Source organism: Melanerpes formicivorus, unplaced genomic scaffold (genome assembly GCF_026170545.1).
Source record: "Melanerpes formicivorus ecotype bairdi unplaced genomic scaffold, bMelFor1.0.p_v2 SCAF_234, whole genome shotgun sequence".
In the NCBI taxonomy this organism is placed as follows: Eukaryota; Metazoa; Chordata; class Aves; order Piciformes; family Picidae; genus Melanerpes; species Melanerpes formicivorus.
In genome coordinates this window covers 193,888-209,100 of record NW_027142586.1, presented here as the reverse complement: position 1 = coordinate 209,100, position 15,213 = coordinate 193,888, and the positions used below count along the sequence as shown (strand labels likewise).

General features: G+C 54.5%; 1 protein-coding gene across 1 annotated transcript in view; it reads left to right on the top strand.

The window, feature by feature from the left end:
* Window positions 1–15,213, top strand: part of LOC137458238 (E3 ubiquitin-protein ligase rnf213-alpha-like) — a 79,028-nt gene that overhangs the window by 39,148 nt on the left and 24,667 nt on the right. The window contains exons 35-40 of the mRNA XM_068169875.1: window positions 9,558–9,699; window positions 11,644–11,817; window positions 12,172–12,305; window positions 12,564–12,721; window positions 12,957–13,160; window positions 14,683–14,876. Coding sequence (XP_068025976.1) covers window positions 9,558–9,699; window positions 11,644–11,817; window positions 12,172–12,305; window positions 12,564–12,721; window positions 12,957–13,160; window positions 14,683–14,876 — 1,006 coding nt within the window. The remainder of the gene's footprint in view (window positions 1–9,557; window positions 9,700–11,643; window positions 11,818–12,171; window positions 12,306–12,563; window positions 12,722–12,956; window positions 13,161–14,682; window positions 14,877–15,213) is intronic.

Below are 15,213 nucleotides of genomic sequence, written 5' to 3'. Positions count from 1 at the left end.
TCAGTCACAAGGGGAAGCGAGGCTTGGCTCCAGCTCCTAATGCTTGAGGCTTCTCTAGATGCAGTGAGTAGGTTCCTGGCTCCCATCCCAGGCTCTGGACCAGACAGCTCGAGGCAAGGCAGTTTCAGGCAAGGCAGGTCCAAGCAAGCAAGGCAACGGCAAGGCAACGGCAAGGGCAAGGCAAGGGCAAGGCAAAGGCAAGGCAAAGGCAAGGGCAAGGCAAAGGCAATGGCAAGGCAAGGGCAAGGCAAAGGCAAGGGCAAGGCAAAGGCAAGGCAAGGGCAAGGCAAGGGCAAGGCAAAGGCAAGGCAAAGGCAAGGGCAAGGCAAGGGCAAGACAAGGGCAAAGCAAGGGCAAGACAAAGGCAAGGAAGAGCAAGGCAAAGGCAAGGCAAGGGCAAGGCAAGGGCATGGCAGAGCAAGGCAAAGGCAAGGCAATGGCAAGGCAAAGGCAAGGCAAGGGCAAGGCAAAGTCAAGGGAAAGGCAGAGCAAGACAAAGGCAAGGCAAGGGCAAGGGCAAGGCAAGGCAAGGGCAAGGCAAGGGCAAAGCAAAGGCAAGGCAAGGGCAAGGCAAGGGCAAGGCAAAGGCACGGTCAAGGCAAAGGCATGGCAGAGCAAGGCAAAGGCGAGGCAAGGGCAAGGCAAAGGCAAGGCAAAGGCAAGCAAGGGCAAGGCAAGGGCATGGAAAAGGCAAGGCAATGCAAGGCAAGGGCAAGGCAAGGGCAAGGCAAAGTCAAGGGCAAGGCAGAGCAAGGCAAAGGCAAGGCAAGGTAAGGGCAAGGCAAGGGCAAGGCAAAGGCAAGGCAAAGGCAAGGGCAAGGCAAGGGCAAGACAAGAACAAGGCAAGGGCAAGGCAAAGGCAAGGCAGAGCAAGGCAAAGTCAAGGCAAGGGCAAGGCAAAGGCAAGGCAAGGGCAAGGCAAAGCCAAGGACAAGGCAGAGCAAGGCAAAGGCAAGGCAAGGGCAAGGCAAAGGCAAGGCAATGGCAAGGCAAGGGCAAGGCAAAGGCAAGGCAATGGCAAGGCAAGGGCAAGGCAAAGGCAAGGCAAGGGCAAGGCAAAGGCAAGGCAGAGCAAAGCGAAGGCAAGGCAAGGGCAAGGCAAGGGCAAGGCAAAGGAAGGCAAAAAGGCAAGGCAAAGGCAAGGGCAAGGCAAAGTCAAGGGCAAGGCAGAGCAAGGCAAAGGCAAGGCAAGGGCAAGGCAAGGGCAAGGCAAAGGCAAGGCAAAGCAAGGCAAAAGCAAGGCAACGGCTAGGCAAGGGCAAGGCAAGGCAAAGGAAGGGCAACAGCAAGGCAGAGCAAGGCAAAGTCAAGGCAAGGGCAAGAGCAAGGCAAAGGTAAGGCAAGGGCAAGGCAAGGTCAAGGCAAAGGCAAGGCAAAGGCAAGGCAAGGGCATGGCAAAGGCAAGGCAAAGGCAAGGCAAGGGCAAGGCAAGGGCATGGCAGAGCAAGGCAAAGGCAAGGCAATGGCAAGGCAAAGGCAAGGCAAGGGCAAGGCAAAGGCAAGGCAAAGGCAAGGGCAAGGCAAAGGCAATGGCAAGGCAAGGGCAAGGCAAGGGCAAGGCAAAGGCAAGGTAAGGGCAAGGCAAGGGCAAGGCAAGGGCAAGGCAAAGGCAAGGCAAGGGCAAGGCAAAGGCAATGGCAAGGCAAAGGCAAGGCAATGGCAAGGCAAAGGCAAGGCAAGGGCAAGGCAAAGGCAAGGCAAAGGCAAGGGCAAGGCAAAGGCAATGGCAAGGCAAGGGCAAGGCAAAGGCAAGGCAAAGGCAAGGGCAAGGCAAGGGCAAGACAAGGGCAAGGCAAGGGCAAGGAAAAGGCAAGGCAGAGCAAGGCAAAGGCAAGGCAAGGGCAAGGCAAAGGCAAGGCAAGGGCAAGGCAAAGTCAAGGACAAGGCAGAGCAAGGCAAAGGCAAGGCAAAGGCAAGGCAAGGGCAAGGCAAAGGCAAGGCAAGGGCAAGGCAAAGTCAAGGGCAAGGCAGAGCAAGGCAAAGGCAAGGCAGAGCAAGGCAAAGGCAAGGCAAGGGCAAGGCAAAGTCAAGGGCAAGGCAGAGCAAGGCAAATGCAAGGCAAGGGCAAGGCAAGGGCGAGGATGAGCAAGGGAAAGGCAAGGCAAGGGCAAGGTAAGGGCAAGGGCAAGGCAAAGGCAAGGCAAAGGAAGGCAAAAGCAAGGGAACGGCTAGGCAAGGGCAAGGCAAAGGCGAGTCAAGGGCAAGGCAAACGCAAGGCAATGGCAAGGCAAGGTCAAGGCAATGCAAGGCAAGCGCAAGGCAAAGGCAAGGAAATGGCAAGGCAAAGCAAGGCAAAGGCAAGGTAAGGGCAAGGCAAAGGCAAGGCAAAGGCAAGGCAATGGCAAGGCAATGGCAAGGAAAAGGCAAGGCAAGGTCAAGGCAAAGGCATGGCAGAGCAAGGCAAAGGCAAGGCAAGGGCAAGGCAAAGGCAAGGCAAGGGCAAGGCAAGGGCAAGGCAAAGGCAAGGCAAGGGCAAGGCAATGGCAAGGCAAAGCAAGTCAAAGGCAAGGTAAGGGCAAGGCAAAGGCAAGGCAAAGTCAAGGCAAGGGCAAGGCAAGGGCAAGGCAAGGTAAAGGCAAAGGCAAGGCAAGGGCAAGGCAATGGCAAGGCAAAGCAAGTCAAAGGCAAGGTAAGGGCAAGGCAAAGGCAAGGCAAAGTCAAGGCAAGGGCAAGGCAATGGCAAGGCAAAGCAAGGCAAAGGCAAGGTAAGGGCAAGGCAAAGGCAAGGCAAAGTCAAGGCAAGGGCAAGGCAATGGCAAGGCAATGGCAAGGCAAAGGCAAGGCAAGGGCAAGGCAAGGGCAAGGCAAAGGCAAGGCAATGGCAAGGCAAGGGCAAGGCAAAGGCAAGGCAAGGGCAAGGCAAAGGCAAGGCAGAGCAAAGCAAAGGCAAGGCAAGGGCAAGGCAAGGGCAAGGCAAAGGAAGGCAAAAAGGCAAGGCAAAGGCAAGGGCAAGGCAAAGTCAAGGGCAAGGCAGAGCAAGGCAAAGGCAAGGCAAGGGCAAGGCAAGGGCAAGGCAAAGGCAAGGCAAAGCAAGGCAAAAGCAAGGCAACGGCTAGGCAAGGGCAAGGCAAGGCAAAGGAAGGGCAACAGCAAGGCAGAGCAAGGCAAAGTCAAGGCAAGGGCAAGAGCAAGGCAAAGGTAAGGCAAGGGCAAGGCAAGGTCAAGGCAAAGGCAAGGCAAAGGCAAGGCAAGGGCATGGCAAAGGCAAGGCAAAGGCAAGGCAAGGGCAAGGCAAGGGCATGGCAGAGCAAGGCAAAGGCAAGGCAATGGCAAGGCAAAGGCAAGGCAAGGGCAAGGCAAAGGCAAGGCAAAGGCAAGGGCAAGGCAAAGGCAATGGCAAGGCAAGGGCAAGGCAAGGGCAAGGCAAAGGCAAGGTAAGGGCAAGGCAAGGGCAAGGCAAGGGCAAGGCAAAGGCAAGGCAAGGGCAAGGCAAAGGCAATGGCAAGGCAAAGGCAAGGCAATGGCAAGGCAAAGGCAAGGCAAGGGCAAGGCAAAGGCAAGGCAAAGGCAAGGGCAAGGCAAAGGCAATGGCAAGGCAAGGGCAAGGCAAGGGCAAGGCAAGGGCAAGGAAAAGGCAAGCCAGAGCAAGGCAAAGGCAAGGCAAGGGCAAGGCAAAGGCAAGGCAAGGGCAAGGCAAAGTCAAGGACAAGGCAGAGCAAGGCAAAGGCAAGGCAAGGGCAAGGCAAAGGCAAGGCAATGGCAAGGCAAGGGCAAGGCAAAGGCAAGGCAAGGGAAGGCAAAGGCAAGGCAGAGCAAAGCAAAGGCAAGGCAAGGGCAAGGCAAAGGCAAGGCAAAGGAAGGCAAAAAGGCAAGGCAAAGGCAAGGCAAGGGCAAGGCAAGGGCATGGCAAAGGCAAGGCAAAGGCAAGGCAAGGGCAAGGCAAGGGAATGGCAGACAAGGCAAAGGCAAGGCAATGGCAAGGCAAAGGCAAGGCAAGGGCAAGGCAAGGGCAAGGCAAAGGCAACGCAAGGGCAAGGCAAGGGCAAGGCAAGGGCAAGGCAAGGGCAAGGCAAGGGCAAGGCAAGGGAATGGCAGACAAGGCAAAGGCAAGGCAAGGGCAAGGGCAAGGCAAGGCAAGGGCAAGGCAAGGGCAAGGCAAAGGCAACGCAAGGGCAAGGCAAGGGCAAGGCAAGGGCAAGGCAAAGGCAAGGCACGGGCAAGACAAAGGCAAGGCAAGGGCAAGGCAAAAGCAAGGCAAGGGCAAGGCAAAGGCAAGGCAAGGGCAAGGCAAGGGCAAGGCAAAGGCAAGGCAAAGGCAAGGCAAAGGCAAGGGCAAGGCAAAGGCAAGGGCAAGGCAAGGGCAAGGCAAAGGCAAAGCAAGGCAAGGGCAAGGCAAGGGCAAGGCAAAGGCAACGCAAGGGCAAGGCAAGGCAAAGGCAACGCAAGGGCAAGGCAGAGCAAGGCAAAGGCAAGGCAAGGCAAGGCAAGGGCAAGGCAAAGGAAAGCAAAAAGGCAAGGCAAAGGCAAGGGCAAGGCAAAGGCAAGTCAAGGGAAAGCCAAAGGCAAGGCAAGGGCAAGGGCAAGGCAAAGGCAAGGCAAGGCAAGGGCAAGGCAAGGCAAAGGCAGGGCAACAGCAAGGCAGAGCAAGGCAAAGTCAAGGCAAGGGCAAGAGCAAGGCAAAGGCAAGTCAATGGCAAGGCAAAGGCAAGGCAAGGGCAATGCAAAGTCAAGGGCAAGGCAGAGCAAGGCAAGGGCAAGGCAAAGGCAAGGCAAGGCAAGGGCAAGGCAAGGCAAAGGAAGGGCAACAGCAAGGCAGAGCAAGGCAAAGTCAAGGCAAGGGCAAGAGCAAGGCAAAGGCAAGTCAATGGCAAGGCAAAGGCAAGGCAAGGGCAAGGCAAAGTCAAGGGCAAGGCAGGACAAGGCAAAGGCAAGGCAAGGGCAAGGGCAAGGCAAAGGCAAGGCAGAGCAAGGCAAAGGCAAGGCAAGGGCAAGGCAAGGGCAAGGCAAGGGCAAGGCAAAGGCAAGGGCAAGGCAAAGGCATGGCAGAGCAAGGCAAAGGCAAGGCAAAGGCAGGGCAAGGGCAAGGCAAGGGCAAGGCAAAGGCAAGTCAAGGGAATGCCAAAGGCAAGGCAAGGGCAAGGGCAAGGCAAAGGCAAGTGCAAGGGCAAGGCAAAGGCAAAGGCAAGGCAAGGGCAAGGCAAGGGCAAAGCCAAGGCAAGGCAAGGGCAAGGCAAAGGCAAGGCAAGGCAAGGGCAAGGCAAGGCAAAGGAAGGGCAACAGCAAGGCAGAGCAAGGCAAAGTCAAGGCAAGGGCAAGAGCAAGGCAAAGGCAAGGCAATGGCAAGGCAAAGTCAAGGGCAAAGCAGAGCAAGGCAAAGGCAAGGCAAGGGCAAGGCAAGACAAGGGCAAGGCAAGGGCAAGGCAAAGGCAATGGCAAGGCAAGGGCAAGGCAAGGGCAAGGCAAAGGCAAGGCAAAGGCAAGGCCAAGGCAAGGGCAAGACAAGGGCAAGGCAAGGCAAGGGCAAGGCAAGGGCAAGGGCAAGGCAAGGCAAGTGCAAGGCAAGGGCAAGGCAAAGGCAACGCAAGGGCAAGGCAAGGGCAAGGCAAAGGCAAGGCAAAGGCAAGGGCAAGGCAAAGGCAATGGCAAGGCAAGGGCAAGGCAAGGGCAAGGCAAAGGCAAGGCAAAGGCAAGGGCAAGGCAAGGGCAAGACAAGGGCAAGGCAAGGGCAAGACAAAGGGAAGGCAGAGCAATGCAAAGGCAAGGCAAGGGCAAGGCAAAGGCAAGGCAAGGGCAAGGCAAAGTCAAGGGCAAGGCAGAGCAAGGCAAAGGCAGGGCAAGGGCAAGGCAAGGCAAGGGCAAGGTCAAGGGCAAGGCAAAGGCAAGGCAAGGGCAAGGCAAAGGCAAGGCAAAGGAAGGCAAAAAGGCAAGGCAAAGGCAAGGGCAAGGCAAAGGCAAGTCAAGGGAAAGGCAAAGGCAAGGCAAAGGAAAGGCAACAGCAAGGCAGAGGAAGGCAAAGTCAAGGCAAGGGCAAGGGCAAGGCAAAGGCAAGTGCAAGGGCAAGGCAAAGGCAAGGCAAGGCAAGGGCAAGGCAAGGCAAAGGAAAGGCAACAGCAAGGCAGAGGAAGGCAAAGTCAAGGCAAGGGCAAGAGCAAGGCAAAGGTAAGGCAAGGGCAAGGCAAGGGCAAGGCAAAGGCATGGCAGAGCAAGGCAAAGGCGAGGCAAGGGCAAGGCAAAGGCAAGGCAAAGGCAAGGCAAGGGTAAGGCAAGGGCAAGGCAAGGGCATGGCAAAGGCAAGGCAAAGGCAAGGGCATGGCAGAGCAAGGCAAAGGCAAGGCAATGGCAAGGCAAAGGCAAGACAAGTGCAAGGCAAAGTCAAGGGCAAGGCAGAGCAAGGAAAAGGCAAGGCAAGGGCAAGGGCAAGGCAAGGCAAGGGCAAGGCAACGGCAAGGCAAAGGCAAGGCAAGGGCAAGGCAAGGGCAAGGCAAAGGCAAGGCAAAGGCAAGGGCAAGGCAAGGGCAAGACAAGGGCATGGCAAGAGCAAGGTCAAGGGCAAGGCAGAGCAAGGCAAAGGCAGGGCAAGGGCAAGGCAAAGGTAAGGCAAGGGCAAGGCAAGGTCAAGGCAAAGGCATGGCAGAGCAAGGCAAAGGCAAGGCAAGGGCAAGGCAAAGGCAAGGGCAGAGCAAGGCAAAGGCAAGGCAAGGGCAAGGCAAGGGCAAGGCAAGGGCAAGGCAAATGCAAGGCAAGGACAAGGCAAGGGCAAGGCAAAGGCAAGGCAAAGGCAACGGCAAGGCAAGGGCAAGACAAGGGCAAGGCAAGGGCAAGGCAAAGGCAAGGCAGAGCACGGCAAAGGCAAGGCAAGGGCAAGGCAAAGTCAAGGGCAAGGCAGAGCAAGGCAAAGGCAAGGCAAGGGCAAGGGCGAGGCAAGGCAAGGGCAAGGCAAGGGCAAGGCAAAGGCAAGGCAAGGGCAAGGCAAAGGCAAGGCAGAGCAAGGCAAAGGCAAGGCAAGGGCAAGGCAAGGGCAAGGCAAAGGAAGGCAAAAAGGCAAGGCAAAGGCAAGGGCAAGGCAAAGGCAAGTCAAGGGAAAGGCAAAGGCAAGGCAAGGGCAAGGGCAAGGCAAAGGCAAGTGCAAGGGCAAGGCAAAGGCAAGGCAAGGCAAGGGCAAGGCAAGGGCAAAGGAAGGGCAACAGCAAGGCAGAGGAAGGAAAAGTCAAGGCAAGGGCAAGAGCAAGGCAAAGGTAAGGCAAGGGCAAGGCAAGGTCAAGGCAAAGGCATGGCAGAGCAAGGCAAAGGCGAGGCAAGGGCAAGGCAAAGGCAAGGCAAAGGCAAGGCAAGGGTAAGGCAAGGGCAAGGCAAGGGCATGGCAAAGGCAAGGCAAAGGCAAGGGCATGGCAGAGCAAGGCAAAGGCAAGGCAATGGCAAGGCAAAGGCAAGGCAAGTGCAAGGCAAAGTCAAGGGCAAGGCAGAGCAAGGAAAAGGCAAGGCAAGGGCAAGGGCAAGGCAAGGCAAGGGCAAGGCAACGGCAAGGCAAAGGCAAGGCAAGGGCAAGGCAAGGGCAAGGCAAAGGCAAGGCAAAGGCAAGGGCAAGGCAAGGGCAAGAAAAGGGCATGGCAAGGGCAAGGTCAAGGGCAAGGCAGAGCAAGGCAAAGGCAGGGCAAGGGCAAGGCAAAGGTAAGGCAAGGGCAAGGCAAGGTCAAGGCAAAGGCATGGCAGAGCAAGGCAAAGGCAAGGCAAGGGCAAGGCAAGGGCAAGGCAATGCAAGGCAAGGGCAAGGCGAGGGCAAGGCAAAGGCAAGGCAAGGGCAAGGCAAAGGCAAGGCAATGGCAAGGCAAGGGCAAGGCAATGCAAGGCAAGGGCAAGGCAAAGGCGAGGCAAGGGCAAGGCAAAGGCAAGGCAAGGGCAAGGCAATGGCAAGGCAAAGGCAAGGCAAGGACAAGGCAAGGGCAAGGCAAAGGCGAGGCAAGGGCAAGGCAAAGGCAAGGCAAAGGCAAGGCAAGGGCAAGGCAATGCAAGGCAAGGGCAAGGCAAAGGCAAGGCAAGGACATGGCAAGGGCAAGGCAAAGGCAAGGCAATGGCAAGGCAAGGGCAAGGCAATGCAAGGCAAGGGCAAGGCAAGGGCGAAGCAAGGGCAAGGCAATGCAAGGCAAGGGCAAGGCAAAGGCAAGGCAAAGGCAAGGCAAGGGCGAAGCAAGGGCAAGGCATTGGCAAGGCAATGCAAGTCAAGGGCAAGGCAAAGGCTAGGCAAAGGCAAGGCAAGGGCAAGGCAATGGCAAGGCAAAGGCAAGGCAAGGGTAAGGCAATGGCAAGGCAAAGCAAGGCAAGGGCAAGGCAATGGCAAGGCAAAGCAAGGCAACGGCAACGCAAGGGCAAGGCAAAGCAAGGCAAGGGCAAGGGAACGGCAAGGGGACTAAAAATCAGCCTGTATGTAAATCTTGCCCGAGATTCGATTGAGCCAACAGGGCAACTGAAACCAGCACACAGTTACCTAATGAGTCAGTCATCTAATGACTCTGCCAGGCTGTGGCCTCAAAAGGCAGAACCATAGGCCTGGTCCTGGAGAGGCAGTGGCCAGCACACTGCCCTTACCCCGGAAGGAAACTTGTTTACCCAGACATGTTGGGGCCTTTCTTTTGTCCCTTTCCCCATGTTACCATGACTTCTGCAGGAGGGAGGGGGATGAGGGGGACCATGTCTAGACACATCAAAGCCTGTCTGGATTTGTGCTGGACCTGTGTGACCCTGCTGTGACAGAGGTGTGAGGGGAAAGTGACTCCTTCTTGCTCATTGTATGGTTGGAGGAAGACCAACAAGAGATTAAGAGCTGGCTCTGGTGTCCATCAAAGCTGTGGTGGGTGGAGAAGTGGAGAAGTGGTTCAAGAGCCAGAGGATGAGGTTGGATGGGGTCTCCTTCACCTCCCAGCACAGTTCCTGAGATGTGGTGGGAATCTGTGCTAAGCCACAAAGCTCTGCTGCAGACCTTGGTGGATGATGCCAGCTGGATGTCCTTTCCCAACTGAAGCTGAATTCCACATAGGACTGACAAAAGATCCTAGGTGGGTGGTGGTTGGGTGGAAGGTTGTGGCAACCAAAATGCCTTGAAGGTTCCTCAGCACAGGAGAGACATGAACCTGTTGGAACAGGGTCAGAGGAGGCCATGGGGATGATCAAAGGGTGGAAACCTTCTACTGTGAGGCCAGGCTGAGTGAGTTGCGGTTGTTCAGCCTGGAGTAGAGAAGGCTCTAGGGAGACCTTCTTGAGGTCTTTCAGTACTTCAAGGTGGCTACAGGGAAGATGGGGTGACCTTCATCAGGAAAGTGTGGTGATAGGACAAGGGGTGATGGTTTGAAACTAAAAGATGAAGATTTAGACCAGATCTAAGGAAGATGGTCTTCAACATTAGGGTGGTGAGACCTTGGTCCAGGTTGCCCAGAGAGATGCCCCATCCCTGGAAACATTCCAGGTCAGGTTGTTTGGTGCTCTGAGCGGCCTGCTCTAGTTGTGGATGTCCCTGCTGACTGCAGTGGGGTTGGACTGGATGACCTTTGAAGGTTCCTTCAAACCCATCTCCTACTTGGAAATGAAGACCAGGAGAGGTTTAACCAGCACTGTCCCCTGCTTAGCTTCCAGCCTCTTTCTGACCATCCTGAAGAAGAGGATTTGTGTCCTACTCCATGAGCGAGAGAAAAGAACCCAGGAGCCTCAGAGGTGGATTTTCCGTGAGGCGCTCTCCATGAAGTTCATCCTGGAGGACACCTCCTTCAGGTAGGGTTGGCCGTAGGCCACCTTCCTCATCTCACCTTGTTTTGCTGTGTGAAGAGTGAGGCACCTTGCTTGAAGACCAAGACCAGACCAAGTGATGTCACTCAGAGGTCCATTCTGGCACCATATCTTCCATACTCTTCCATATGTGTCCAGGCTGGGACCATATACTCCATTCTCTTCCACATCTTCATTAAAGACACAGTGAGACCAAGTGACCTCAGGGGGTTTGTAGGTGACACCAAGCTAACTGGTGCAGTTGACATGTTTGAGGGACGTGATTCCTCCAGAGGGCCCTGGACAGGCTGGAGAAGTGGGACCATGGGAACCTCATGAGGTTCTACACGGTTTGGAAGGTGGGCTGGGGCAACCATGAGTGCCAATCAGGCTGGAGAGCAGACCTGTGGAGAAGACTTGGGGGTGCTGGTAGGTGAAAAAGTGGACATGAGGTGACTCAGAAAGCCAAGCAGCTCCTGGGCTGATCCCCAGCAGCATGGGCAGCAGGTGGAGGGAGTGGATTCTGCCCCTCTGCTCTGCTCTTGCTGGGACCCTTCCCACACTGCTGGGTCCAGCTCTGGAGTCTTCATCACAGGAGACTCAGGGAGTTGTTAGAGAAGGTTCAGAGATGGCCAGAGGGTGGAAGCCCTCTGCTGTGAGGCCGGGATGAGAGAGTTGGGGTTGTTCTGCCTGAAGAGAAGGCTCCAGGGAGAACTTCTTGAGGTCTTTCAGTACTTCAAGGTGACTACAGAAAAGGTGGGGTGGGACCTTCAGCCGGGCTTGTTGGGACAGGACAAGGGGTGATGGTTTGAAACTAAAAGATTAAGATTTAGAGCAGGTCTAAGGAAGATCACTGTGAGGGTGATGAGACACTGGCCCAAGTTGCCCAGAGAGGTGGGAGATGTCCCATGCCTGGAGCCATTCCAGGTCAGGTTGTCTGGGGCTCTGAGCAACCTGATCTGTCGTAGGGTTGGAAGGGTAAGGCCAAGAAGCCTCCTCCCTCCCCCCTGTAAAGTAAAGGGAAAGAAAATTGAAGGGAAAGGGAAAAAACCTCACAGCTGAATTAGCAAAGCAATAGGTGCTGTATATTTACAAAGCAATGTAGGATATGCAGGGGGATATATACAAATTTACAATATTTACAATATATACAAAGATATACAACAGAGTAGCACAGAAATGAGAGCTCCCCCCTCTGCTGAGGGGGTTCCCCACCTCCACTTCCCCCCCTCTCTCCCTTTCCCCAGAGCGGGTTAGAAAGAGAGAGAAAAGAGGAAAAAAGTTAGAAGCAGTTATGTGTTAATTGGAAAGCAGCTAATACTGGCCTTGCAGTTTTTATCAATTTTCAAGGCCGAGCCTTGGCCGAAAGCCCAGAAACAGCTGCTGCCCAGAGGAGGAGCGGAAGCAAGACTGATAGAAGAGTGCCGGAATGCCCAGGATACCCTCCTGCACTCCCAGTTCAGACGGTGCTTCCTCCCACTCTACCAATGAAATTAGTTTAGATCCTTCTTTTCGTTTACCAACTTCCGTCCACCATGTTCCCTTTCTTAAGGGGACAGCGTCAACCGGTCACACTGATCACAGAATGTTTTGGGTTGGCAGGGACCTCAAAGGTCACAGTATCATAGTATCACAGTATCACAGTCATCCAGTTCCAACCCTCCTGCCATGAGTTTGAGCAACCTTCCACTAGCCCAGGTTGCTCAGAGCTCCATCCAACCTGGCCTTGAACACTCCCAGGGATGTGACATCCAAACCTCTCTGGACAACCCATTGCAGCTTCTCACCCTGTCAAGTCTGGATGTCCAACACTGGGAGCCTTCAGAAGTGTTTGGGTTGTTTGGGTTGTCTTCTGGGTCTTGCAGACCCATGGTGTCTCCTGGTCAGACATGGGTTTCTTGGTGGGAGGCAGAGAAGCCATGAGATAAACCACATCATCTCCTCTTGCAGACAAGCCCTCTGGATGCACCTGGAAGACATCGTGGCCAACATCTTTGCCCAAATTCTCGCTGTGGTGGACGCCAACAACAACCTGAATCACATCTGTCAAGGTTCTCCCCTCGCAGACCTCTGGCTCCAGATGTTCCAAGAGGAAACCTTCCTCACAATTAAATACTCCTGGAAGTAAGAGTTGAGCTGTGAATGGTCAGTGTGGTGGTTTCCCTTAGGACAGTAGAAGCTGGTGTCCACAGTCAACCAGAAGCTCCTGCTGGAGATGTAGATGTTTTTAGCCGTGGAAGGTCTTGGGTGTCAACCTGCTGGCACCAGAACTTCTCTGTTGCTTTAAGATGTTTGGCCAAATTAGATCCTTCCCTTCTCTTCCCAAGTTTTCCCTCACTTCCCAACTAAATTTTTTTCCCCAGGCTTCTGACCTCCTTTAAAGACATCAGTGGGACCTGGGAGCTTCTTAGAGGTGGTCCATCTCTGGACACCTGTGGTCTGCTGCACAATTTAATGCTTCTTTCGGTTGACTTCCAGGAGTTTAGATGCAAAGATCTCTGTGCTGTCAATGACTAAAGACCCCAACGTCACTATCACCTGCCAGTTCCCATTCAGCTGGGTTGCGAAGGCCTACCTGGACGATGTGTGGGAGAAGGTCTATCACATGAAAGGTAACATGAAGACTTTCCAGAGGGAGCTTTGTCCCAGCAGAGCTGCCCCAAATCCATGTCCAGTTAGGAAGAGGAACCATGGCGTTCACTTAACTGACCCAGCACGTCCTTGTTCATCTCTTCTGCCTCTTCTTCCTCTTCCAGTAGAGGCATCAATCCCCTTCACCCATGGCTTGCACTTGGCCACATGTCCAACTCAATCTTAAGGAGGACCATTTGCTCCTAAGTGGCCATAACTCTCGTCCTTGTCCTTTCTAGGCCAACCCCAGAAGCCAACAGAGGATGTGGCCAGGTTCTACCACAGCTTCATCAAGAGCAACTTGATGCCAGGTGGCAGCAACCCAGAGGTCCTGCGCTGCTACACCAACGACTTCCTCAGGATGGCTTTTCCTGGGCAGGACCTGGCTGTCTACGAGGTGAGTAGGCTTGGCTAGAGCATCATCTTCAACAGACCCTGGACAGTTGACCCTAGTCCTACCCTTCCTGTCCAGATCTGATGTTTTGATCAACCTTCTGGGGCTACACCTCAACAGCTATGAACATTCAGTCTTGATTCACCATTTCTTGGTGAGGAAGAATCATGTGGTGGACACCACAGCAGGGCTGAGTCCTCTTGGCTTTGCTGTGAGCAGGAATGATACTTTGTTTCAGATCCTCTCCAAAGTCTTCTTGGCCAATGCTGGCCAACTCTGCTCCTCCCTGGGCAAGAGGGAGATGGACTTCTCTCCAATCTGGCTTCACATGGAGCACTTCTACCTCCAAGATGACTACCAGCTCTTCATTGACATAGCCAAGAGCAATGACACTGTTGTGAGTGAGCTGCAGGCCATGTATGAGAAGGACCCACCAGAAATGGTGAGCAGAGGGTTGGGTTTGTCTCCTAACCCTTCTCCTAGGGCTTTGGATCTTGATGGTCTTCACACTCTCAATGGTTTCATGACAGACTGTGGCATTAGTGTGACATCCTTGTGATGATGTCACTCTGGGGGGGGGTCATGCTGACATCCCCTTAGACACTTTGACCCTAGAGGTGGGTGGCTTGTGCTCCAGCTCCTCATCTTGTCACATCCACATGGAGATGTCCACACCCCTCCTGTGATGCTTTTTTGCTTAGAGCAGCAAGTCAAAGCTTGAAGAGAACCCCACACAGTGACTCCTTCTTCTTGAGTGGTGGAAGCACCTGGGGATGTTCAGCCTGGAGAAAAGCAGGCTGAAGGGAGACCTTCTGGCTCTCTACAGCTCCCTGAAAGGAGGTTGGAGCCAGGTGGGAGATGATGTCTTTTCCAAAGGAACAAGAGATAGGACAAGATGAAACAGTCTCAAGTTGCTCCAGGGGAGGTTTAGGTTGGACATGAGGATAAATGTCCTCACCCAAAGGGTTGTCAAGGCTTGGCCCAGGATTCCCAGGGCAGTGGTGGAGTCCCCATCCCTGGCAGGGTTTCAAAGCCATGGAGATGTTGTGCTGAGGAACATGGTTTGATGGTGACCTGGCAGTGGTTGGTCAGCGATTGGACTTGATCATCTTGGAGGTCACTTTCAACCAAACCAATTCCATGATTCTTTCTCCAAGGCATGCTTAGACTCATCCAAGCCCTTCCTGGTTTTCAGAGTCCATTTATTTCCATCTTGGCCTTGCCTATACTCATCTACCTACAGTCATGGAATGGTTTGGGTGGGAAGGGACCTTCCATCTACTCCAACCTCCTTGCAGTCAGCAGGGACCAGAGCAGGTTGCTCAGAGCCCAAACCAACCTGACCTGCAGTAGTCCCAGGATGGGGCATCTCCCACCTCTCTGGCCAGCCTGGGCCAGGGTCTCACCACCTCCCCATGAACTGTTTCCTCCTTGTATCTGACCTCAGTGCCCCCTCTTCCCATTGTCACTTGTCCTGTCCCCACACAGCTTGGTTGAAGGTTTCTCTCAGTCTTCTGCTTGGCCTCTTTAAGCACTGAAAGGTCACCAGAATCCTTCTCTTCTCCAGGCTGGACAACCCCAACTGCCTCAGGCTGGCCTCAGAGCAGAGGGGGTTCAATCTCTGATCATTTTTGTGCCTCTCCTCTGGACATGCTCCAACAGGTCCATGTCTGTCTAAGAATCATGGAATGGTTTTGGTTGGAAGAGGCCTTTCAGGTCATCAAGTCCAACTGTTGGCCCCCACTGCCAGGTCACCACCAAAACATGGCCCTCAGCACCACATCTCCGTGGCTTTGAAACCCCTCATGGTGAGGAACATCTTCCATAGATCTGAATCTCCATCTTTTAGTTCCAAACCATCACCTCTTGTTCTGTCCCAGCAGGCCTTGTGGTTTCTCCTCACTCTGTGCCACCCAGCAGTGTGGGCAGACCTTGACCTGGGCTCTTTGCCAATCTCGTTCCAGTTTGTGACTCTTGATGCCTTGAACATTCTCCTGAGGAAGCTGCAGCCCACTGAAGATGGACTTTTGCCCTTTGATGCTTGTGTAGCCTGGCTCGAAAGTGTCAAGTCCATCAAGCCCTGGGTGGAATGGGTCAGTCTGGACAACCATCAGCTTCACTTGCACCAGAAGCAGCAGCAGGTCCTGGAGTCTGTGTTGTAAGTTGAGTCACTCCTCTGTTGACAGTTGTGTGAGGAAGCTTCTTAAGGGCTTAAGGGGATGCCACCTTCTTCTGGATTCATAACTCCTCCAACTGTCCACTCAGTAGCACAAGATGGTGGCAAAGTGGCTCCACAAACCCCCCCCCCAAAATGTGGTGGGTGTTTCTCCATGATCCAGTTGCTTAGCTCTGGTGCAACTTCATTTCATGCTTGATGGTGCCAAAATGTTTTCTGGGGTGGGTCAAGGAGGTCTCTCTATAGACACTCTCCACCAGAAATGGGCTGGTGGTTTCAGTTTGACCCAAGAGTTGGTGAAACAAGTTGCCTAGAGAAG